Genomic DNA, 22827 nt, shown 5'->3' with positions numbered 1-22827 from the left:
GGCCAATCAAGTTGAAGTGATTCGAAAAGAGCAGCCTGAAGCCGCCCGACTGTCGACGGTTCGAAGAGATCTTGAGGTTTGCATGGTTGAATGAAGGTGCGAGGTGGTTTTGCAAGCGGAACGATCTTTGGGACATCGATCAGTTATCGATGAACACTGCGACTTGTCCTCTACGTTGTGGTCGACATCGATGTTGCGGATTTACTCGCATGGCGTTCTAGAAAGTATCAGTAGACGGCCTTGTCTGTACGTGGAATTGAAAACCTACACAATATGAAAGGGAGCAGGAAAGGCCGTGAGGCCGTGAGGGAGGAAGGTTGGGCATGGCTTACACTTGGTGCGGAAGTTCGGGTTGTGATGAAAGCATCACCACGTCCCATGCGCAAGGAGGTTAAATGACATTGACATTTATAGGGCGATGTAATTACAGACAAAGAAAGTTCCCTTAAGGCAAAGCGAACCGCGCACTCGCGCGCGGACGCATGCAGCCCGCCTCATGCAACAACGCCTTGGCTGCGAGGGGCGTGTCGCATTTCCATGGAGGACGATTCACCCAATAACACCGTCCCGTTTTTTTTTTTTTTTTTTTTTCTCATGGCCGACGACGCGCGCACTTGGCCTAATTCGACGACATTAGGTCTCATCCACGCATGGGTGCTAGCACCGGTCGCGCACGTATCAGAGCCAATGGGCGCTGAAAGGACAGCCATCGTTTCGTTGGAACCCCCTGGAGGTAAAGACCAGCACAGCCTACATAGGCATCCACACATCCTTCCGCTGTGCCTGCAACCTGTCAGCTCAAGTTGTGGGCAAACCTGGGTGGCGAAAACAACACATCCATCCGCCTGTGCTGATAATGTACCTTCCTCGCTGATTGGACAATTGTTTGCGACAACCGCAACTGCCGAATAGGTATCTTATCTCCTAAGGTAGATATATTTAAGTACGTTGTGATTGTCACCTCCAACATGTTGAGGTGTTATTCCAATTACCTTAGCGCCGGTAGCAGTAAGGTTCATTTCATGCCACCCTTTGCAATTATTTGGAGCGACCTTATGATCCATCCAAACTCATGGCTCAGGAATATCCACTGTGAATTCAACGTTACTAAAAATGACACCAATACTCTTATCATTCATGAGTTCCCCCAAAGCAACCACCAGCTTCTCAGCTCCTTCCGAAGTAGTTTGGTGATGGAATACAATCCTTCCGTTCGGAAAGACCGTTATCAAATGCTTGGCGCAGTAGTCCACAAACGCGGCAGCCGGAATCTCGATAGGAACCATTTGGCACGCTCAATGAATTGCTTGCTTCCGAGGATAACGCTTCCCATGGGTGCACCGATGCCCTGTGCCAGGCAGATGGACAAGCTGTCGAAGCAAGCTGCGTATGCCTTGAGATCAACACCTTCGCCGATGACGCCGTCAAACAAGCGAGCGGCGTCGAGATGCATTGCCACTGGCTTCTGTCCTTCTGGTACGGGAAAGGATCGCACGTATTCCGAGATGGCCTGGGCGTCTTTGAGGGGGAGAGTCGTACCACTGAGTGTATTTTCCAGCGACACCACACGCGTTGGAGGGAAATGGACTGAGGACGTCAAATTTTAGACATCCTAACCTTGATTTTGAGTATCCGAATGAAGCTCACTGTTTCCATCCGCAATCATGTTTGCTTTGACATCGTCGAGAGTCATGTGGACTCCATTCTTGGGATGAACCGTGGTGGCAGACGCCTGAGACATGACTGGCAGGGCGCAAGACTCCCATCAATGGACGTGACCACGGTAGTCCAGAAGTACGGTATGAGGCGGCTGGCTAAGATGGGTTCGGAGGCAGATCTGGTTGCCTTGAGTGCCCCAAACTGCCCAGAGAGCGGCTTCCTTGCCAGTCAACTCCATCAGCCTAGCCTCGAGAGCCTTGACGGATGGGTCACCGTGAACATCGTCGATATCATCGCTCACCGTTGCCTCCAGGATAGATAGCCTTTGATGTATCCTAGGTCAGTCGAAAGATTCCATAAAGTTCTACGTAGGCGCCAGGGATACGAAAGATCTGCCATACCTGCACCATGTCTGGCGTTGGAACCGTGACGACATCAGAGCGGAAGTCTCTCGATGCTTTGGCGGCTGCCGCCTTCCACTTGGTCATTATCGCAGGGGAGAAGGCCATGAGCTCAGCATTCTTGGAAGAAGGCATGTTTGTTGGTTGGGACAGGAGGCAGGAGCTTTGTGTTGATTGTTTATAAGTGAAACGGGGTGTCAGGCGCCTCTGTCCTGGTCGATGGCCAGGTATTCCTAGACAATGGAACTCTAAGTATGTGGGAGAATGCAACCGAGCCTTCTTTTCGAGTATGACACTATCAATTTCAGTACTGAGACATTCGGGCATGTTGAACGCCGGGGTCGTTGTTTCTAGTGCAGCATCGACGCTGCTGAGAATTTCTCGAGTTTGGTATCTGATGCTGCTAGGGTTCCCCACGGGGATTACACATTGCGACGAACATCTCCACCTACCCCGCGTTTCCTATGCATTGAATCATGAATCTACCAGTAGTAGCGGGCTCCATTGAGAGAAGTTGCCCGAGGCAAACTGCAGGTTCCCTAGGAACCGGTCGGAGACTTCGTCCAGCGTGGCTGATTTGCTTCGATTTACGTACAGCCGTAAATAGACTGACAACAAGAGGTCACTCAAGTAGCGAGTCGCCGAAGCAGCGGAGAGACACTAGTCCGCAACTGCGGCTCCACGGCGGCGCAAGTAGACGGAGAACGTTGTGGTCTCGTCAGCTCCGATATTCACAATCACGTGTGTTCCCTCATATCAGATCGTCGCAAATGACCGTCTAATTAAACTCGGAAGTGATTTTGACTTCGTCATTACGCAAATTAAAGTCTATTTGAAAAAGACCACATCAATGACGATGAGACGAACGGAATATGATTTCGGAGCATTACCACGAGACAGGCTCTGTCATGCTAGACACTAATGAGAATCGACATTTGAAGAAGTGTCGTGATGAGAGAAGCCGGCGGTATGCGGTCAAGGAGGGAGATCGTTATGTCGCACGAAACTGACCATTGGCTCAAGAAGCTCTACACCGACTTTCAGACGGACTTGAGAGGACTCAGGTCCCTTCGAAACAGTCTTGGAGGCTGGGCGAACCACTAAAGTAAAGTAATTGGAAATTCCAGAAGCCTGGGGAAACACAGTGAGTAAACGGTATGAATGCCATGCACCGGTGTAGAGTTGAATGGCCAGGGAGGGGCACTGATGCATCGGTCGCTCCCGCTTCGTTCCGGAGATCGGAGATTCGGCTCCTCCCTTTCTCCTTGTTGTCACGACATCCCAGAATTCCAATGTGGGGACACCTGATTTCAATAGAAGACGGTGATGCGCCCCGACAATTGGAGAACTGGCGATACGAGCTATTACATGCCAAGCACTGCGGCCGGTGGATATCGTGGGATGCAAGGTCCTGATGCCGTGATACCGCGATGCCGGCGGAGCGGAATTTGCCAAGATCCGAGGACTGCCATCTGCGTGCGACATAGCATACGGGCAACACTGTCCAAGACCAGTGAAAGGGGCACAAGAAATCTATATCTGCAATTTTTGCCGGTTCTTTAGACTTTTCATCATCGTTACCTAGTTATTTTATGCTTTCTCGTCCGACCCAAACGCCATGGGAATCAAGATCATCATTGTAGGCGGCAGTATCGCTGGCTTGTCTCTTGCCAACATGCTTGAGAAGTTCGACATCGATTACACAATTCTCGAGGCGTACTCTCAAATTGCACCCCAAGTCGGAGCCAGTATCGGCTTGCTTCCCAACGGCCTGCGCATTCTAGACCAATTGGGCTGCTATGAGCGACTCCGCGAGGCTGCTGGGAACTACTACCACAGGGTGGTCTTCCGCGACGCTAAGGGGAAACCTATTTCCTCAAACCCCGGCCCAACCATCTCTGAAAGAATGGAGAAACAGTTGGTCAATTCCTTCCAGGCGTCGATACTCATGATACTGACAGACAAAGTGCCGGATACGCATCCTTGTGGGTGGACAGACAGATGCTGCTGCAGATTTTGTATGACAACTTGAAGCAAAAGGACAAAGTCCTCACCAACAAGCGCGTCGTCCATGTGGAAACCAGCTCTACTGGAGTTGTGGTGAAAACGGAAGATGGATCGACATATGCTGGCGATATCTTGGTCGGCGGCGACGGAGTTCACAGCAAGGTACGGCAAGAGATGTGGCGGATAGCGAGTGTCTCTGATCCAACCGCTTTTCCGCCCGAAGAGAGATCGAGTAAGTGCAGAAAGACTTTCACAACATTGCCACTAATCCAGGTCTTGCGAAGAGAGACATACTAACAAGTCCTCACAGTCGTACAATCGAGCATGAAGTGCATCTTTGGAATCTCCAAACAACCAGCAAACTTCCCACCTGGGGCCACTCAACAGTCTTCCTTCTTCCAAGGGCATCTGTACCTGGTCATATCTGCACCGGGCGGTCGAGTTTATTGGTTCCTGTTTCATGAATTAGATGGGACCAAGCATGGAAAAGACATCCCGAAGTTTTCTAAGGACGACGAACTGCTCCTCGCGACTCAATATCGAGACGACCACATCACGGAAGACATGACGTTCGGGGACCTCTACGACAACCGCATCAAGTCTACATTGGTCCCATTAGAAGAGCACGTCTTCAGGAGGTGGCACTTCCAGCGAATTTTGATCATCGGAGATGCGGCAACCAAAGTATTGCGACCCACCCACAATGAGCACATGTACTTTGTCGTGGAAACACGTGCTGACAACGTTTTCCAGGTCCATCCGATTGCTGCCCAAGGAGGAAATGGCGCGATTGAAGCGGCAGCGAACCTTGTCAACGCCATCACGCGCACCGAAATTCCATCCTCTCCAGACCTGCGACTCGAGTTTATCGAGAAGGCGCTCGGTGAAGTATGCGCGATTCGATACGAACGAGCCTCGAGCATGATGAAGAAGGGTCGTCGCGATGGCTCCTTTCTTTGCCAGCAGCCGCCATTTTCAAGTCTTCTTATTCATTATGTTTTGCCCTGGCTCGGGGATGACATATTTTTCAAAGAGGTTCTGAAGCAATCCCTCGCTGGCCCACGCATCGAAAAGCTCCCTGCCCCAGAAAGACCTCATACGACACCTTATAATGATGAGCTTCCTCGGACTTCTGCTGAGTCTTCTTTGGTTCATTTGGACGACCGGAACGCTCGCAGTCGTCACGCTTGGCATGGTCGTGCACCTCGCCCAGAACACTGGACGGTTGGCATGGATGGCGAGAAGCCGCTAACGTGACTCCTGCACTGGATGTTCTCCCTATGACCCGGCATCTTGGAAGCTTGATGTGTCTTGCTCAACTTTGGCTGATTCCAATACCTACCTGTTTTTCTCATCTTTCACCTTTGCTACTAGATTTATCAATAGCCAGTCCATCAACCAAGCTAGTTTTGCTTGTATGAATGTAGATGTGTTTCACCGAGCCGTCCCCGAACCAATATGTATTTCGAGCTCTGTTTGTCAATTTTCTTAATCTAGAGCATCATCTGTGCAATTTTGTCGGCTGCAAGAATCCCACTCTCTATACCCGGGCGCTGGTAAGAGATATCACACCATTGGCGGAGGTGTCTCAACCCAGAAACCTATGAGCAACAAGTTCAACAGTATCTAATACCGAATCCAATAGCTCTATAAGTGACTCATTTCGAAATAAGTCACACCCGGCGACGGCCCTCTCTTCGCTCACGTGCCTCTGCTTTCGCCTTCTCTAAAGTCCGAAGAATACCCATGAACTTAAAAGTCTTCGGAGCTGATTCAGGCACAGGCCTTGAGTTGCGCTCAAAGACTAGATCACGACTAACTCGGACTATGAGATATTCGTCGCTGATGAACTGGACCACAAGTTGACGGTCGTCCTGATACAACTGTAGTGCGTGCTTCTTTCGGTTTGGGCGTGTGGGTGAATGGAAAGGGTGAAACTGGTAGTCCGTTCTCGAATCCAGACAGATTTGACCCTCGACAGTACGCGTATCGGTCCTAGGTTTTTTTCTGTGCGTCAAATCATCATGGCTGTCTGGATGGTAAAATTCGATGTACTTGAACGACGAGAATTCCGTCCAGAACCGTTCGACGTGTTCTGGGCAGTAAAGTCGGAATGTCTTGTGATGAAGCGACCCCATGTGCAGGGTCTCACTTTCCTTCTCAGCCTTTTTCAGAGCTTCGTATGCTGTGCGAACCTCTTCCACTTTGCGCCTCTCGTAGTCCTTCTCGTCCTCTTTTTCTTTCGCAAGCTTTCGAAGATGTTCTTTCCGATCCTCGCGTAGCTCTTTTAGCTCGTAGTACCGATCTGCGTCGGAGCCGTTATACGACCTTTCTGATAAGCTGTCATCTGAGCCCAATACATCTTCGTCGTCCTCTGCTCGATGCTCGCAGTCGTCATCCTTGCAGTCGCAGTCGCGCTCAGCCGTCACCGCTGCTTCGTTGGTGGACCCATGCTTGAAGCTCTCCAGGTCAGAAATATCTTCGTCGAAGTCCTCAGAGATGAAATCAGTGTCGGGGCCAGTGTACAGTGCATTGACTCGGTAGTACCAAGCCGGCAACGGCCGCTCTTCCAACTTTTGGGAGCTGGTCATGGTGGGTGTTGTTGTCGTCGGTGCTGTCGACCTGAAGATGTTGGCGTTGAAAGACGATAATTTTAATTGAGTAAGGACCAAGCTACTGTAGTATCCCCTGTTGGTGCATTGCTGGAGACGGTTCTCGTACCCTCAGCGTTGTAATCCTCCCCACTGCAGTGGATCAGTCACACGCTATTCCTATGCGAAACAGCGCACATTTTCCCCATTCTTATTTTGACCGAACATGGCATGGGCGCCGCATGGCCATGTATCGATTGGCTTCGGCGGTGAAAACACGTGGAACACTACATGGTGTGCCTATTGCTACCAAATCTTGGAGGTGATGAGCTACTGTCGGGGCCGAACCATGGCGGCAGGAAAGATGCTGGAATGGACTGTGACGTTCGTTCCCGGGCGGCTCCCGTTGCCAAAGGTGCCACTGAGGGCCAGGTAAAACGGCGTCGCAGCTCTACCATACACACAATTTAACCAGGAAGGGCACAGGATGAGTGACCAAAGTCCCCTATGGTGGCCAACGAGGAGACACAAATTCAACCCCGCCTTATCAATTCCATCTCCGAGTTTCCCCCACCTCTCCCCAATGTCAACTAACCCTTGCTGAGGCACCGCTACCTCATCACACCAGTTTACGAGAACAGCTCTCATTGGACACAGCATTTTTCAAAAAGGGATCAAATCCCCATGTCAATGATGTGATTCGATGAGAAACAATAACATTCCGTGCCTAGAGATGGCACCTGCAGCCCCTTTTTTGGGCTTCCTAAATACTCGTGTAACCACTTCTCCTCACCCCCCACCGAAAGAGCCCTGACGAACCCTGTCCCCTTCAAAGACTGCCCAGTCACCACAGAGTCGTATCCTCCGCATTCGAGACTTGTCTTTGAATGCATCTTCTTGGTCATCGCGATTGGCTGCCGGTGGCGATTGCTTTGCTCCCCTGTTTGCAATTGGAAAAGGCCAGGACCGACCACTGTACTTGTCGTTGAAGATTGCCAGTTGCTCTTCCATCCTCGTGTTGTGGTGAGCTTTGGTGACATTGGCGTCGGTGCTTTGGTACGAGATGCGGTGCATGCTTCCATCGTTGTAGATTTGCTCGCCTGTGTATTGGGTGGATCGTCGCCTTGCAAGTTCGCTGTTCGATTCAGTCGAGGAATGCTGATGAGATGGCTTCGGGGGAGTGTTGCTAGGACTCAATTCAGTTCACATACCACATGCAGATCTGAACAAAATGTACCCCTTGTAGATAGAATTGGTAGAGCTCATGATGAATTGAAACGAATGTCTTCGTTAGAAATTTGACGAAAGTCCAAACAACAACACGGGGAGCGACAAGCAGAGCTTGGAAGGCCTAAATCTGTACTGGCACTGAGAAATTGAGTGATTGACGACACCTACAATACTGATAATAGGCTGCAAATCTTGTCCATGTCCCAGTCCAAGGTACACCGTGCTTTTATACCAGACAAACTTGCTCTTTGACCCCTCGTCTCCCCAGTCGAACGCTATTAGTTTCCCCTGACAGACTCAGTCCATCAAACAACCAAGCAATGGTTCGCCATAGACTCTTCGTTCTGGGAGCTGGCCGGTCTAACCATGCGTGTACTAGCAAGCTGTTTTTGCAACATGCGAGAACGTGCCGTGGTGTGGAGCGACGCGGTAAGTGCGCAGTCGAAGTGGGCAAGGACGTCATTTGCAAGACAAGGAAGTCGTTCCGCTGGGGTGATTCCGCATCGACATGGGGTTACTGATGGCATATTTCAGACGTAAGGTAGTTGTTGATGAGAATACTTGGCATGTATTGCAATTGGCCTATGCGTGATAATGCATCAACCAAGTCAGTGTGTGATCCATTCGGGTACAACACCCGCTATGTCTTGCGTTATGATGTCTTGGCCTGACTAAAGTCCCGTGTGGCACAATGATAACTGACACACGGATTGTGACACGAATCCGATGAGAACGACAATCAAGCCTAGAGTTCAATGACTGAATGACTAAATGACTGAAGAAGATTGCTTTGCGTCCTCTTGGTTCAACTTCGCTTCCCGGGTCCGACACCGGGTCCGACACCGGGTCCGACACCGGAGGCTATTCCGCGGCCTATCCCGCAACCATGAGTCTACAGGGCGTCCGGGACGTGGCTATTCAACTTTGAAGCCTCGGAGGAAGCATATGTGGGAAGCTTTACCCATCAGATTGAAATATCGCATAAGCATTGGACCGTGCCTTGATCGGAGCATCTCGCGCCGAGACCGAACGGACTGCTCTCGATGATACCCAATCGTCTCATGATTGGAGGCTTGCCAGGTCTGAATACAGAGATAAGATCAAGGCAACGAATCTGGCGCCCAACTCGGGTGGAAACGTCTTTGACCTGCCTCTAACGGGCAAAGGCAACAGAAAATTGTGGGAAAAGCACCATGGGAAGGTTACAGTGACACAGCATGAAAGTACTTCGCATGCCCTGGTGGGTAATGTGATAGAGACAGCACTGGCTGCAGAGGGGCGGCAATGGCGAGTGAAGAGATGGTTGGGGGGTCTGGACTGGTCGCGGATTTACGTGTTGTCGTCCGACCCGTGCTGTATACGTGTCTCGGTTGCCTGAGCCTTTGTGTTGGTTCGCCGCTGGACGAGGAAAGGCGGCTATCGGAATGGAACGGGAAATGTTGGAGTGGCTGGTGTATAAGTACGTGGCTTGCTGCTGTGGCTCGAGGATTGTGGCTCGCGGATGAGGCTTCGTGGCGTTATTCGGGTCGGTGTGTCTGTTCATGATGGGGGAGGGAACTCGTCGACGGGGCGTCGCTGGGGAGGTAACTCGTCAATAGAAAAGGAACTCGTCGATGGCAAGGACGGAGGGTATCGGACGGTGGAGGAAGTAAATTGTCAGTGGGAAGGACACGGTAGAGAAAACAAAAACAGAGAGAGAAGTGGGTGATGGGAAGAGCAGACATATAGCGGCTGGGTGAGGGGGTAATGAACAGGGCTTCCGTGCTTTGGATCAGGCTGGAAGCTGGTATGACCGGACGGTGTTGGGCGGATGCAAATCTCAGGAAAGAGATCTCAAATTGTCCGCGAAGGTATCCTTGAGGGGGGAACACAGGGGTTAAATATGTGTCTTCTTCTGTTATCCTTTCCGCGCCAATTATCAACCGACTTCAAGCTCTTCGACTTGTGCTGGGTCAGTTTGAGTGATCAGGCTGCGCCATTCCCTGATGCTCTGGATCAATCACCAAATTTAATTGGACTTGACTTCAGGGATGTGACGTCGACTTTTCGACATGGGTCCGCGAAAATTCTCATTTATGAGTCGGTGAGCGCGCAAAAAGGCTGCCTGCCGCCGTTACGATGAGAATCAGGCTGTGCTTGACTTGGGGGGTGGCAGGTTAGTGGGGTCTGTTTCCCGTCATGTTCAGTTGTGAATGGCCAAGTTCAGACGCAGGAAAGTTAATCGACGGCGTGACATGTATTCGATAGATGTCGCAGGCATGCAATGATGGTAGGAATACGCAAGATGAAAGGAGGTGCGCTGAATAGATCGATATCATCCTTGAATTCGGGCGTGAGTGCGACGACCATCTATGGGTTGGGTGATTTGTCGCGATACGCACCAGCAGACCAGCCTCCAGGGCCGGTCTTCGCCTTTCAGCACGGCAACGCCGGATTTTGATAGTTGGTGTCGTTGTTAAGGCCTTCTGCAGACTATGAAGAGAGAACCAGAAGAAATAAGGGCATCATCATCATCAACACCGACGAGGGGAACATGGACAACCCCGCGAGAGCATGCAGACAATTTCCATGCAACCAAACGGAACATTTTGCGCGTCTGAAAACCAGAAGGCACATGCTGCCAATCAGCAGGGTCAGATCAAAAATCGCATATCTCGGGCCAATGGTTCATCGGTCTCAGCACGGGGATGAATCCGAAAAGGGCAAGCAGAAAGAGGGGTGCGATCAGGCTCTGGTGGCCAAGTACCATCCCAGTGACTTGATCGATAGGGCTGACTACTTCGTTGAACCAACCTCTAAGCTTACTATTGGTATCAAGCTGTTTGTAGTGGCGCAGTCGTCTGCCAGATTTAACCACGCAATTCAGAACCTTTTGCTTTCTGATATTGATGAGTAGCATGAGAAGACTCACACTACCTGATGGGTAGTGAAGTGGCACGAAGAGAGGGTGGCAATAACTGTGGGAACGCTTGGCACTCGCTTCAGGCGGCCCAGTCCGCTACAGAGCGCCAATAGCCGGACCCTTACTGCAGCCAGCAACCTCCGACTCTTGCGGTTGAATTTAGATTGCTGTCATCAAAGATCAATTTGTTGGTTTCAAACGTAATGCGGCCCGGGGTATATATCTTACTGTTCTGAGAAGCAGTGGCATGTGGCGTCCACCGGCTGGCGTTGTGGTACGGGGGCAGTGGCCGATCGCCCTGGGTCGCCCCATTCCGGTCATCCACGAACGGCGCATTGTGCAGATGAAAAGCTGCCGCAATAATTAACCAATTTCTCTTTTTGTTTTGCGTCTTACTTGACTATTTGGAGCTCCTTCGAGACAATAAGTCAGCGAGACTGAGAGCTCATTTCATCAACATGCAGTATCATGCCAACCTTATCAGCGCTAACACGCCTTAGACATAGTCTTCTGCACGGTTGTTTCTCACTAAGACATCCATGAACCTAAACTGCACAAACTCTAAACAGATGTGAACTTGAATATTGGAGTTGGCTGTTTTTGGCTTCATTCGTGGACAAGATCTGAGGCTCAGTAGCGAAAGGTGGACAAGACCTAAATTGGCAAGCATGAATTCTCATGGGAAGCCTGTTATGCTAATCGTTCAGGGTAATGAGCACAAAGTATGTGAACCCGAAGACTTATCCACACCAGATGTTTTCAGAAAAGACAATTTCAACTCGTTGTTCTCGTACCATCAATCACATATCGTTACATGTCGTCTTCGTCTGACTGGCGATGAAAATCCGCCTTTCCACTCTGGGAAATTTCTCGATCTGGTGCTCCCACGCTTGAGTCGGTTCACTGGCCAACATAACCGCAAGTTCCGTGCAAGGAGCAGTTGTTTACAAATTCGCGGGCTCGGTCGTGATGCTCTGTGCCATCTTCTACGATGACACACTGTAAAGACAGTAGTCAGCATCGTTTTCTCAGAGGAGACGAGTTTAGATATTCACCTTGAGGTCACCGCCGTCTCGAGTGACGAGATATCCACGGTTGGCGCAGCCTCTCCTTACGCCGTCATCATCCGGAACAACTTCGCCGTCTTTGAGGTCTGTGCAGTCACAATCTACTTCCTCGCCGGGTGCAGGAAATTGGGCCATCGCGGTGGTAGCCGCCATTCTGATTACTTATTGAACATATCTGCAGAGTGAAACAGTGTTCACTTACATAGCTACCACGATGGTAGTGAAAGACACCATTTCTGCGATTGGGGCTATGAGAATGTTGGTGCGGAGGTTTTGTTGAAGTCGCAATTCCGATGGTGGCGCTTATCTCAGACAGGGCTGCTGTGAGGCTGTCCGTTGAGCTTTATATATATATACGACTTGTATGAACCCTCTCATTGTTAGTCAGCTCGAATGCAAGACTTATCGTATCAACCAGTAGATGATCGTATGAAGTTTCTCATACGCGCACAGAGGCTACTCTGGCGACTCGTGCCCCTGGTTGATCGCACTCGCCCCATACTGATAAGATGCTACCCGAATTAGACTTCGGATGCCCCGAGATATTGTCAGTTGTCCCCATTTGTGAGTGAAAGTCTCCGGTCTTGAGATCACAGGCTAGGGCGAACTTTTCATCATGGTCTACGATAAATGCATGTTGTAGGATATCTTTAGCGAACTCCTTTCATGAGCCCGTCACGCCCGTCAATGAATCGGGCTCGGGGGTATCGTAGTGCATAATTCGAGCCCCTTCCTGTTCAAACACCATGCGGATAGTCAGCGCCCCTGTATGAGGCTTCAGGGGCGCATCTCAGAAACCGAAGCCGAGAAAAAGACATTCGCCACAACAAGGGCGCTGAGTCATGCATGCATGCGGACTTCGCCGGCACACACTGCGAAACTGCTCTCGCACGATTGTGACCTTTGATTTGTGACCCTTGATTAACAGCCTAATTGTCCGTCTGGGAGATTTCTGACGAATGGAAGGCAACAATCAATGACCACTGTCAGTCAGCGGCTGTGTGGATCTAATGCAGACAGCATGCAGCGGAGGTGTAGAGTTCGTTACAAATATAGGACTGGTCAAATCTTCCGCATATGACTTGGGTGATTGTCCAGGATTCATAAAGTCATGTTTATTTTACGTTCCTAGGACTAGGTAGTCTAAGGTTCAAGGTTTCTGGGAAATATAATTAGAAAAATCAGAGCTTTACCCGTCATCTAGGGGCTTTTTAATCCGGGAGGCGACAGGTACGACACAGCTTCGCTGAACAAAAACAATTCTCCAAATCGCCCTTAATCACTTGGATTTATTCTCAAAAACACTTTTAAAGTCTCCCGAAGCTTATAAGTCTTAAGTTATTTCACAGTATTGGCTCGAATCAGCTACTCAAACTGTAGAGTTGGAACCTGAGTCCTCCTAAAACTGTAGTTTTAGTTCCTCAGTCTTTGTTGTCCACTGGTTCTTTACTTTTCAATACCCGTGTTCTCAGCCGCTAGACCATCAGCCTGGAGAGCCGGTCTATCTGATCTGCCAGCGGTAGTCTGAAATCTGTCAGCCCATCATATGCTGATAGAGATGCCACTGGGAGAAGCAGACATACACCTCCGTCAACAGGCATAATTAGTCCTGTGATCCAACCTGCCTCTTTGCTGGCCAGGAACAAAATGGCTACACGTTCCTTATCAGCCGATCTTATTTCATTCCGAGCAGAGCTGCATCAGCTGTCGACAAATACTCACCGTACCCAATATCCCAAGCCGTACCTTCTTTCTTCATCAAGTTCTGGTCGATCCGAGCTTGTCTTGTTTCCTCGGTCATGCCACGACCTCGGACCATGGGTGTGTAAACCATGCCCGGAGCAATACAGTTGACCCGAATATTCTCCGAGCCGTGTTGAGCAGCCATGGCTCTGGTCATTTGAATGATAGCACCTTTGGTAGTAGGGTAGAGCAGACTGGGGTTACCCCCGAGCACTAAACCAGATCAGCAATCCTTCATTTAGAGAATCTGGGGAATGTCACAATGCGATGTCTCGATCTAGAACATAAGCCACCTGAACTTACAGCCACTGACAGAAGAGATGTTAATGATGGAACCTCGCCCTTGCTTTCTCATCTCGGGAATCGCGTAGCGCGACATCATGATCATGCTCGTCACGTTGATCCGAAAGTCTCTGTCCCATGCCTCGAGGTTAATGTTCGTGGCATTTCCGATAGCGCCTCCTACGCCAACTGTCCATGAAGTCAGATTTGTCATTCACGATCTGTATGCTTTCAAGAAAGTTCACTTACCGTTATTGACCAGTATATGAACGGCACCAAATAGCTCAACCGTCTTGGAAACCGCATCTCTGCAAGAGTCCTCTTTGCTGACATCCGTCTGGATGATTTCAGACGTCCCACCTTCCTCGTCTATCATTCGTTTGGTCTCTCTAGCCCAGTCCTCATTCAAGTCAAGCAACGCAACCTTCGCTCCGTGCCTGGCAAGGAGGATTGCTGCAGCTCGACCGTTTCCAATTTCACCTGAAGTATGTTAGTGTGCTGTAGACTGAATTGACCGCGTTGGTGAACTATGCGAACAGACCATCCATTCGTGAGCCTGCGCCTGTGACGATCGCCACATCCCCTGCGAAGTCGAAAGCTCGAGGAGGAACCATACTGGCGGCTTGCGTAGTCTTCAATTGTCTTTCAGGAGAATTTGGTTCAATTGCTGTCAGCTGTTACATGTGAACAGCGGTGGTTCGAGATGTTCTTGCGAAGATGCTCCGTGTCCAGGCGCGTACCCCAAGAGCTTTCTGATTTGCGATGCAGCCAATTGTGACACTCCGCTTGTCTTTCTATGGCGGAAAATGATAACCTTCATGACATCACATGGAAGCGGAGCTCGGGGATACCAAGCGGGGTACTGGAATCTTTCACGCACCTGACAGACTTCAGACGGAGGAGAACCAGCGCCAGCACAATTTGTGGTGGCTTGCCGATTGAGGAGGTGCGTGAAGACGTATTCCTTGCACCTGTTCCTTCCCCATTCATCCAACAGTCTAGATAGAGAGGCATTTTAAGCCATAGTCCTATTCAGCTATCTTCAATACGTACGTCAATTGATTAATGTCATGTTCCTCTCAAACGATTTGCCCATAGCTTGGTACACCGTAAGCATTCCCGCACATGACCACGACCAATGGTGACCGCCGTAAGGCCTATCGGTGTTGACTCTTGCGATGCAAGTGTCTCTTCGTTCCTTATAGTCTAGATTCGCATGATTACAAAAGTCTACAGAAGCGCCCAGAACGACTTGGATTATGACGTTGTGGATGATGGAGAAGACAACCAATAGTTGAACCAACTCACAATCCCGTCCAGGCTCTGCTCTTTCACCCATCCTAGAGAATTATTAGTTATTTAATACGTACAGACGTATTACAAGCAGTAGAGCTACTCACGTTGGTACGAATCCTTGGGATCACCGCGCAAAGCGAACCCGTGCTCAACGCCCGAAAATAGTTGATAGTGATAGATCTTCTTCTCGGACTGAAGGATATCTAACGCTCGTCTACGAGATGGGACATCGAACGTATGGTCAATCTCGGAGCAGGACATGAAGAGGGGCTCTAACATAGTGAGATCAGCTCATACTCCCTTGCAACCTTGAACCACAGATTCATCCAGCCGCGGACTTAGGGAATCTTCAAGGGATGGACCAAATCTCACTTTTAAGATTGAGGAAGTGATGTTCCTTCAGAAACGCCGGATGCGCAAATGCGCCAACCATGACTGCGTCCTTTGCCAGCTCATCGCAGACGTACGGCGCGCCAAAGCAGTAGCCTACGCAGGCGAACCCTGTCGCTTCCGTTCCGTATCGTTGCTTGACCGCGTCGACCCATTTGGGCACAGCAACATCCGCGAAAGCTGTGTGCTTGCGTTTCCAAGCTTCGTAGTCAAAGTCAGGGTTCGAGGTGTCATGTCTGTTTTTTCGATGTTTCCAGACTGGGTCCTTGGGCAATAGTCAGCTCCCTGTCATCAGGGCGTGCTTCAAAAATCGTCCTCACCCCACGGAAGTAATCGAGGCCCAGTACTAGATACCCGGCATGCGCGAAGGCGTCCATGACCAGGAGTCCGTTGACAAACATACCCCAGACATCAGGGAAGTAAAGCACAACGTGGCCGTTTGCCTTATCGGTAGGCGGTTTTGATACGTAAGTCTCGACATCTGCGATCACTTCCCAGGACCCACGTGCTTCACCTTCGTGGATTGTGCCTTTGAGACAACACTCACCACTCGGATTGGCGAGATACCCTGGTTTCTTGTCCGTAGACATGTTGTGTCGTTTTAGGGGCTGTTGTTGAATGCTAAACTGACTGTATTTCGATTCTCATTACCAGTCTAATGAGATCTCATTGTACCGTGGCTGTGACGTATTTTCTGACCAGCGGATGTTTTTCTTGCTGTCGGCAAATCGGCTCGGCCAGGTTGATGACAACGGGCGGCATTCTCCCCACTCGCTCAAATTTGTCACCCACACCACATCCTGATAATAGTGACCAGTAGAGGAATTCTATCTGCCTAGCGTGCTGACCCCCGCACTCCATGCCGCCGGGAGCGGGATGTCGGTTCCCCGCAGTCTTCCTGGGATCTCTTCCCCGCAGAAGCTATCCATGGGGCCAGTGCCATGAGAGTAATTACGAGCTCTTCTTCAAGCATGAGGCGTGCCTCTTCATTCTGCTTGCCTTACTGTCAACTCCCAAGTCCGAAGAACTCTGAGGCACTTTGCATCCATAATCTCCGTTTGAAAAGCGACTTGATTTGGTGTCAAGACTAGCAGAAATGACAGACGCTCCTATCAAGCCACAGAGTGGCGTAGGCGATACCGACCGGGGAGTCCTCCCCTCGTCTGATCTTAAACTTCAGGAGTTAGACGCAGAGCACCAAGAGAACGCCGTCGGATATAGAGAGTACCTTCAAGCCATAGACTTGGAGGTCTCGGATAAAGAGGTTTGTCCCCGTTTCCCATGGTGAAGTTTGATTTGAACCGGAAATGACCCAGCCTCTGACAACTCGAATGAAAGCTGCGAAGACTTCGATGGAAGCTTGATCTCACGATCCTACCCATGTTTCTTGTGACACAAGCTCTTCAATTCATGGATAAGACGTCCTTGAATTATGCCAACCTCTTTGGGTATCAAGCAGCACTCAGTCTTCAGGGCCAACAGTTCAACTACCTCTCAGCGAGTGAGTCCTATTTGCATGAGTCGAGGCGAACCTCGCTAACATGTGATCATAGTGGTATATGCTGGGTATTTCTTCGGTCAGTATCCTTGCGGCTGGCTGATTGGTAGATATCCTGCTCAAAGAGTCATGGCAATCAGCATCTTCTTCTGGGGTCTGATGGTGATTCTCATGACCCAAACTCGAACCTACTCCAGTGCCTGTACGCCAGTCCACAATCGTCTTTTTCAATCAGAGCTAACTCACCGTATTTGTAGTGGGCGTCCGATGTGCGCAACTTTGCCCGTAGCTAGGCGTCGTAAGACTGATATGCGTGGTAGTCATCATGGGAATATTTGAAGCCGCCGTTACACCGTGGGTAATTCCCAACAAAGTGAAGAACTATGTGCGTCTCTAACAATAGGCTCAGTGGTTTGACACTGATGACGGGATTCTGGTATACGCGCAAAGAGATACCCCTTCGACAGTGCATATGGTAGTATGTGCCATGTCAAAGCACACCGAGCCTCATACATCAGCTGACATTATGCCTAGCTCGTCTCTTGGCTGGGGCGGTATCGTGAGTCTGCAGTATTTTCTACGTAACTGAAAACGAAAACGTAACAACAGCTAACGCTGTGCTGAGATCGGATCTTACATCTCTATGGGCGTGTCCAAGCTCCCCGCTGACCTGAAACCAGAGCCCTGGGAACTCATCTTTTTCATGGTATGTGCTTAGTATCTACAGGCTGTTCGATTTGACTGACGTATACATCTCGGTAGCTGGGCGGAGTAACGTGCGTCTGGTCGCTGGTGATCTGGTTTCTGTTACCAGACTCGCCCTCAAACGCGTTCTTCCTGAACCACCGCGAAAGACTTGTTGCAGTCAAACGGGTCTCTGAGAACGAGACTGGCATCAAGAACAAAGCGTTCGACAAGAAACAGGCTCTCTTGGGATCTTTCGACCCAAAGACTCTGCTGCTGTTCACGTCCGTTTTTGCAGCGTCAGTAGCAGCCCCCTCATGAGACAAATCCCCCACTGATAAGAGCACAGCGCGATTCCCAACGGGGTTATCAACTCCTTTTCTACTGTTATCATCCGTGACATGGGGTTCAGCACAACACAGACAACGCAGCTGAAGTCGGTTGGTGATGCGGTTCAGATCGTCGCTCTCCTCATTGGAGGCACTGTCATCTTGAATGTGAAGGACTGTGAGTCCCTCCTGCAAATCATGCAAGTCTCTTGTAACTGACGTTACATGTGGAAAATAGCGCGTCTGATTACAGCCTTGGTAGCCAATCTGCTTTGCACAATCTCGGCTGTCTGCATGGCATATCTCCCTGAGACAAATACCTGGGGTCGACTTGTGTCATTCTGGCTGGTCAACTCACAATCAGTTGGCTTCACAGTGTCTCTGACCACCATCTCCTCCAATATGGCCGGATATACGCACCGTTCTCTCGCGAGCGCCATGGTTTTGTGGGTCTACCTGAGTGAAGTCTTATTGAACTAGGCTTACGTGAAGTTGCAGCACGGCGTACTGCTGGGGAAACTTTGCTGGACCATTCGTAGTAAAGCAATCGGAGGCCCCGCACTTCCGAGGAGCTACGATTGGGCTCCAAGTCGGCTACGCTATCAAGTTGGTCTGCCACCTAACTCTGCTCAGTATGTCGTCAGGGATCCCATCATCTATTTTACCACGGCCGCTAACGTTCATCCAGTCTACATGTACCTGGTCAATCGCCATCGTGACAAGAAGTACGGCGAGCCCAATAGGGAGAGCAGCAAGGAAGCTGGAATGAGGGACCAGACTGAGTTCGAGAACAAGGACTTTAGATATGTGCTTTGAGCACGTCACTGGAAGAGGTTTAAGTACACTACAATGAAGAGAGACCGAATAGGTGTTCCAAAGAAAATGTATTGAGTCCCCAAAGACCTATCTCGTAACTCAATGCCTGGGGGTAATATATAGAGATGGGGTTGTGTTATCGAATCATGTTCCGTGAATCCCTCTTTGTGCCTGCCACCCTTCCAAACGCCCTATGCCGAAGGTCGAGCCCACCGAACATTGAATCGCGGCGAAAACGCAAGTTGGTGGTGGTACCCGTAGTAAGCAGACCGGTCAGATCGGGCATCCATGATTCCAAGACGAACGAGGCACGGGACGCTGGGCAGCTGATCTAATGAGTCCGGGGCGCAGGACCATTAAGGACAGGTGCAACTATCGAAGAGTCCAGGTTCTGTTTGGGGAAATATGCAGAAATCAGGTACCAAAGGGAAATTCGACTGCATAATGCTGATGTCAAAGACATTGGTCAGTGTAGGCGCCCTCCATAAGTCCAATGTTGTAAGGTCACTTGATCCTCAAGCCCAGCATCTTGGTGCATAGCTTTGCTGTTCCTTATTGAAGGTCCAGGGCAACGGAGACTTAAGAAGCGAGAGTGGTCAACTGAGCAATGGATAATCAGAGCTGTGGAACCCCGGAGTGATTCAAGGCAGTCCGGCTCGGCCGGCCCCGGCGACCGCTCCGGTCCGGCGATCGGGGCACGGACCGAGTAATTTTCGGTAGCAACAACGCTTGACGACTTCTCGCATTGAGCCTTACCGTGTTCCTCTTCTGATGTCCTTTTGGGCCTCTTTCAGTCTGATCAACTGCCTGACTACAAGCAGTTGCAGATTTTCTTCTGGATAACAGCTTAAACGCGTAAATGCCTATCATCAAGCTCATGTCAAGTCTGACTTCAGACATGTCCACGCCCCGGCGTCTAGCAGACGGCAAGAGTCCACTTGCGCCGTAGAAGATTGGAACTGGTGCTGGATATTTGCAGGGGGAGATGACGCTGATTGCTCAACGACCAACTGTGGCCGGGCGAAGAAAGGGAACGATACCGTAGTATGCTGCTGCTCAGCCATCATGAACGAAATGGAAATGGAAAAAAGAAGAGCTCGAAGGTGGATTGATGGGCTCGTTGAAGTGGAGAACAGGCGGTGCTGAGATACAGCGCAGCTGATGTCGCCCAATCGATGCGCCGTCAGGGGTGCCGAAGGATTTCAGGGCGCTTCTGCCTGCATGCAGTGAGACTTCAGCGAGGCCTCCGGCCCCAACTTTCCGCCTCACTCTCCGCCTCGAAATCTGCCTCGCGATAGCGTCGGTCGCCTGGTCGCCTGGCTTTGCCTGACTTCAGGCAGCATCGAGTCCGGAGTTTGCATGAGGCAGCTGGTTGCCTCGCCTGTCGACGTGTCGGTTCGCATCTCAATGAACTGAACTATGGCCAGGTGCTGCCAGATGTTGCCAGCCATATGATCTTTTGACCTGATATGTCGCCAGTCCATGGTAATGTCGTCGGCTATGTTGAGAGAGCATTGCTGTGATTTCGGATTCCCATCGATATTGGGTGCCACGATAGAGCGGACCGTTTGGCGTATTGTATGGCGAAATGAAGAAGGTAATGGGGGATGAGAATCGACGAGGTCGAGTACCAAAGAGTTCAGGAGATGGATTGGCATCGAGACGCATCCATGTGGGCTTCGAGACTCATATACTCACATGGACCTGCCGACCGTGAGCCTCAACGACATACATCAGAGAGTATGTCGAAGAGAGACAATGAAGCGGCATGCAAGGCCTTTTAACCTCAGCCATGTCAACATGCGCTGTGGGGGCCGAATCCTTCGCCGCCCCAGGACCGCGGGAAGCGGGCAACGTTTAGTGCTTACAGGACCCCTGTTCTGCGTCAACATGTCAGCACTGCCTTCGCGAGCGGCCCTACGCAGCCACGAGAAGCCAATCAACAGCAATTGTTGATACTCTTGCAGTTCCACTGACAGGGCCTGAGGTTTAATCATGCGGGAAGCCTAGGGCCGCCCCCAAATGCATCCAACCGTAGCAACACCACCCCTGTGACTCCTGTGGATCTTCAACATCTGACCTCAGCGCCAATCTTGCACGCCAGTTACGACGCAGCACCACACCACCCTGGGGGCCATCTGCTTGGTGCAGTGACACACGAGGTCCTGCGCCACCGCCAGTTACCTTCTGAAATATTCAAAGTTGTCAAGCTTGTTGAACGCGCGCGGGCTATCAAGGACAAATTCAATGGTTTCTATTGGGCTTTAGATCGATGTGGGTGCACACACAACTCACACTGCGGCCGTGACGGCGAACACTCAGACGGCAGACGCGACCGCTTCCAACCGAATCAAATCCAGCATGACCTAAAATGAGTTTACTTGTGAAACAGCTTTCCCGTTGGCAAAAAAGGCTGTGATGTTATCCATGGCCTCCCGATAAGCGTTCCCCCAGGCTACGTCAGTCCAAGATCCCATGTGCGGCTGAACAACACACCGGGTGCTATTTCGGATGTATGAGCTGCCAGGTCTGGTCAGTTCTGCCTTTTCAAAACTTCGGTTCAAACCATGGATTCGTGCATCAGGCTGTGACTCACTTGACGTTGGGTTCTCCATCAAAAACATCGAGGCCAGCCCGGGCAACCTTGCCGCTCTCCAACGCTTCAATGAAGGCTGCCTCATCCACCACTGCCCCACGGCCAGTGTTGACAAGGATGACGCCATCCTTCATCTTTGCGAATTCCTCAGAACCAATCAAACCTCGTGTGTCGGGAGTGAGTGGACAGTTGATTGATACGACATCAGATGTCTTGAGCAGGGCTTCTAGACTACCCGCATACTTAACAGAGAGGCGGCCTTCTTCTTCGGGTGAAAGCCGAGTCCGGTTGTAGTACTGCACATTCATACCGAAAACCTGCGACTTGCGCGCGACATGCTGAGTGGTAAGGAAGGATCAGCCCCGTACTTTCACTCGTACCAGAGATTGGAGTGTCATACCTTTCCGATCTTTCCCATTCCTATGATCCCAAGCGTTCGGCCCTTGGGATCCAGGAGGGGGAGCTTTGACCCACCACGCCATCCACCATTCCGGATCTCAGCTTCGAGTCTGGAGGTGTCCCTTAGAGCTCCAAGCATCAAGAAAATCGCAATATCTGCCGTCGGCTCAGCGACTGCATCAACTGTATTGGTTACGATGATCTTGTTTTTGTTGAACCATTCCATGTCGAATTCGCTGTAACCGGCGTTTACGGAGGCAACGATCCTTAGGTCTGGTAGAAGCGGGCCCAGCAGGCCCTCGTCAAACCTCTCGTAACCGCCATTGCCCATGCCGATCAGGACGGCATCAAACGGTCCATCGGAGTTCCGCGCGTCTGAAATTGCTTGAACAGTGCCTTGTCTGTCACTAGGCAAGATGATCTGATCTATCATCAGTACCTATTCGTGAATCCCCGTGTCAGGGATTGAACTTACATGAAGGTCACAAGCCAATTGGAACCTGGACACGAAATCGTCGCCTGCATAAGAAGGAGATGCAATAGATAGAACTCTGGGCTTGCGGCCTAGAGATTGCGGTGTGGAGGTCTCCATGGTTTGGGCCAAGATGGATAGTATAAATGAGTAAAGGTCTCCCTGAGCGTTTTACTTCAGCTCAGAGTGATTTCAGAAATTAGTGCTCAAAGACCCCCAATTATTTGGCATAGGATATCACTGCAATATGGAGAGCTATTCTCGATGCTTGTATCGAAATGTTGGTGGATGCCATCTGAGGGCATGCAGGTCAGCCAATCGGACAATGCGGCCCAGGCCGAGCGAAGAGGGGCATGGTTGATATCAGGTCGGGTTGGCCCGACTATGGTGATCATACTCCGCAACGGACTGAAAAAGGTGAGGAGGTAACAATAGAGGATCTCCTCACCGGTAATAGTCTTTGGG

General features: G+C 50.6%; 7 protein-coding genes across 7 annotated transcripts; 2 read left to right on the top strand and 5 right to left on the bottom strand.

The window, feature by feature from the left end:
- Window positions 1–1228: 1228 nt before the first annotated feature.
- On the bottom strand, window positions 1229–1741 carry GCG54_00003680 (putative low-specificity L-threonine aldolase; the record flags this gene model as incomplete). Its single annotated transcript, XM_045403750.1, has 2 exons — window positions 1229–1587; window positions 1648–1741. The coding sequence occupies 2 exons, from the start codon at window positions 1739–1741 to the stop codon at window positions 1229–1231; spliced, it is 453 nt and encodes a 150-aa protein (XP_045271090.1).
- Window positions 1742–1765: 24 nt separating this feature from the next.
- On the bottom strand, window positions 1766–2195 carry GCG54_00003679 (putative low-specificity L-threonine aldolase; the record flags this gene model as incomplete). The annotated part of the gene is made up of 2 exons (XM_045403749.1): window positions 1766–1966; window positions 2061–2195. 2 exons carry the CDS (start codon window positions 2193–2195, stop codon window positions 1766–1768), a joined length of 336 nt encoding a protein of 111 aa, XP_045271089.1.
- Window positions 2196–3678: 1483 nt separating this feature from the next.
- Window positions 3679–5324, top strand: GCG54_00003678 (FAD-dependent monooxygenase pyr5; the record flags this gene model as incomplete). The annotated part of the gene is made up of 3 exons (XM_045403748.1): window positions 3679–3977; window positions 4022–4299; window positions 4378–5324. 3 exons carry the CDS (start codon window positions 3679–3681, stop codon window positions 5322–5324), a joined length of 1524 nt encoding a protein of 507 aa, XP_045271088.1.
- Window positions 5325–5740: 416 nt separating this feature from the next.
- On the bottom strand, window positions 5741–6658 carry GCG54_00003677 (uncharacterized protein; the record flags this gene model as incomplete). The annotated part of the gene is made up of 1 exon (XM_045403747.1): window positions 5741–6658. One exon carries the CDS (start codon window positions 6656–6658, stop codon window positions 5741–5743), a length of 918 nt encoding a protein of 305 aa, XP_045271087.1.
- A 6645-nt stretch (window positions 6659–13303) lies between these two features.
- Window positions 13304–16158, bottom strand: GCG54_00003676 (putative oxidoreductase; the record flags this gene model as incomplete). The annotated part of the gene is made up of 10 exons (XM_045403746.1): window positions 13304–13381; window positions 13441–13508; window positions 13580–13813; window positions 13904–14071; window positions 14132–14362; window positions 14424–14514; window positions 15191–15222; window positions 15283–15450; window positions 15551–15833; window positions 15889–16158. The coding sequence occupies 10 exons, from the start codon at window positions 16156–16158 to the stop codon at window positions 13304–13306; spliced, it is 1623 nt and encodes a 540-aa protein (XP_045271086.1).
- Window positions 16159–16664: 506 nt separating this feature from the next.
- GCG54_00003675 (putative transporter) lies at window positions 16665–18895 on the top strand (the record flags this gene model as incomplete). Its single annotated transcript, XM_045403745.1, has 10 exons — window positions 16665–16832; window positions 16907–17069; window positions 17122–17351; window positions 17476–17625; window positions 17692–17772; window positions 17829–18049; window positions 18100–18257; window positions 18318–18525; window positions 18578–18711; window positions 18768–18895. The coding sequence occupies 10 exons, from the start codon at window positions 16665–16667 to the stop codon at window positions 18893–18895; spliced, it is 1641 nt and encodes a 546-aa protein (XP_045271085.1).
- Window positions 18896–21487: 2592 nt separating this feature from the next.
- Window positions 21488–22482, bottom strand: GCG54_00003674 (putative 2-hydroxyacid dehydrogenase UNK4.10; the record flags this gene model as incomplete). Its single annotated transcript, XM_045403744.1, has 3 exons — window positions 21488–21829; window positions 21892–22311; window positions 22366–22482. The coding sequence occupies 3 exons, from the start codon at window positions 22480–22482 to the stop codon at window positions 21488–21490; spliced, it is 879 nt and encodes a 292-aa protein (XP_045271084.1).
- Between the last annotated feature and the right edge of the window lie 345 nt (window positions 22483–22827).

Source organism: Colletotrichum gloeosporioides (assembly GCF_011800055.1).
Source record: "Colletotrichum gloeosporioides strain Lc1 chromosome Unknown consensus_5, whole genome shotgun sequence".
NCBI classification, from domain to species: Eukaryota; Fungi; Ascomycota; class Sordariomycetes; order Glomerellales; family Glomerellaceae; genus Colletotrichum; species Colletotrichum gloeosporioides.
The sequence above is the reverse complement of the archived record's forward strand: the minus strand, read 5'-3'. Positions and strand labels throughout refer to the sequence as shown.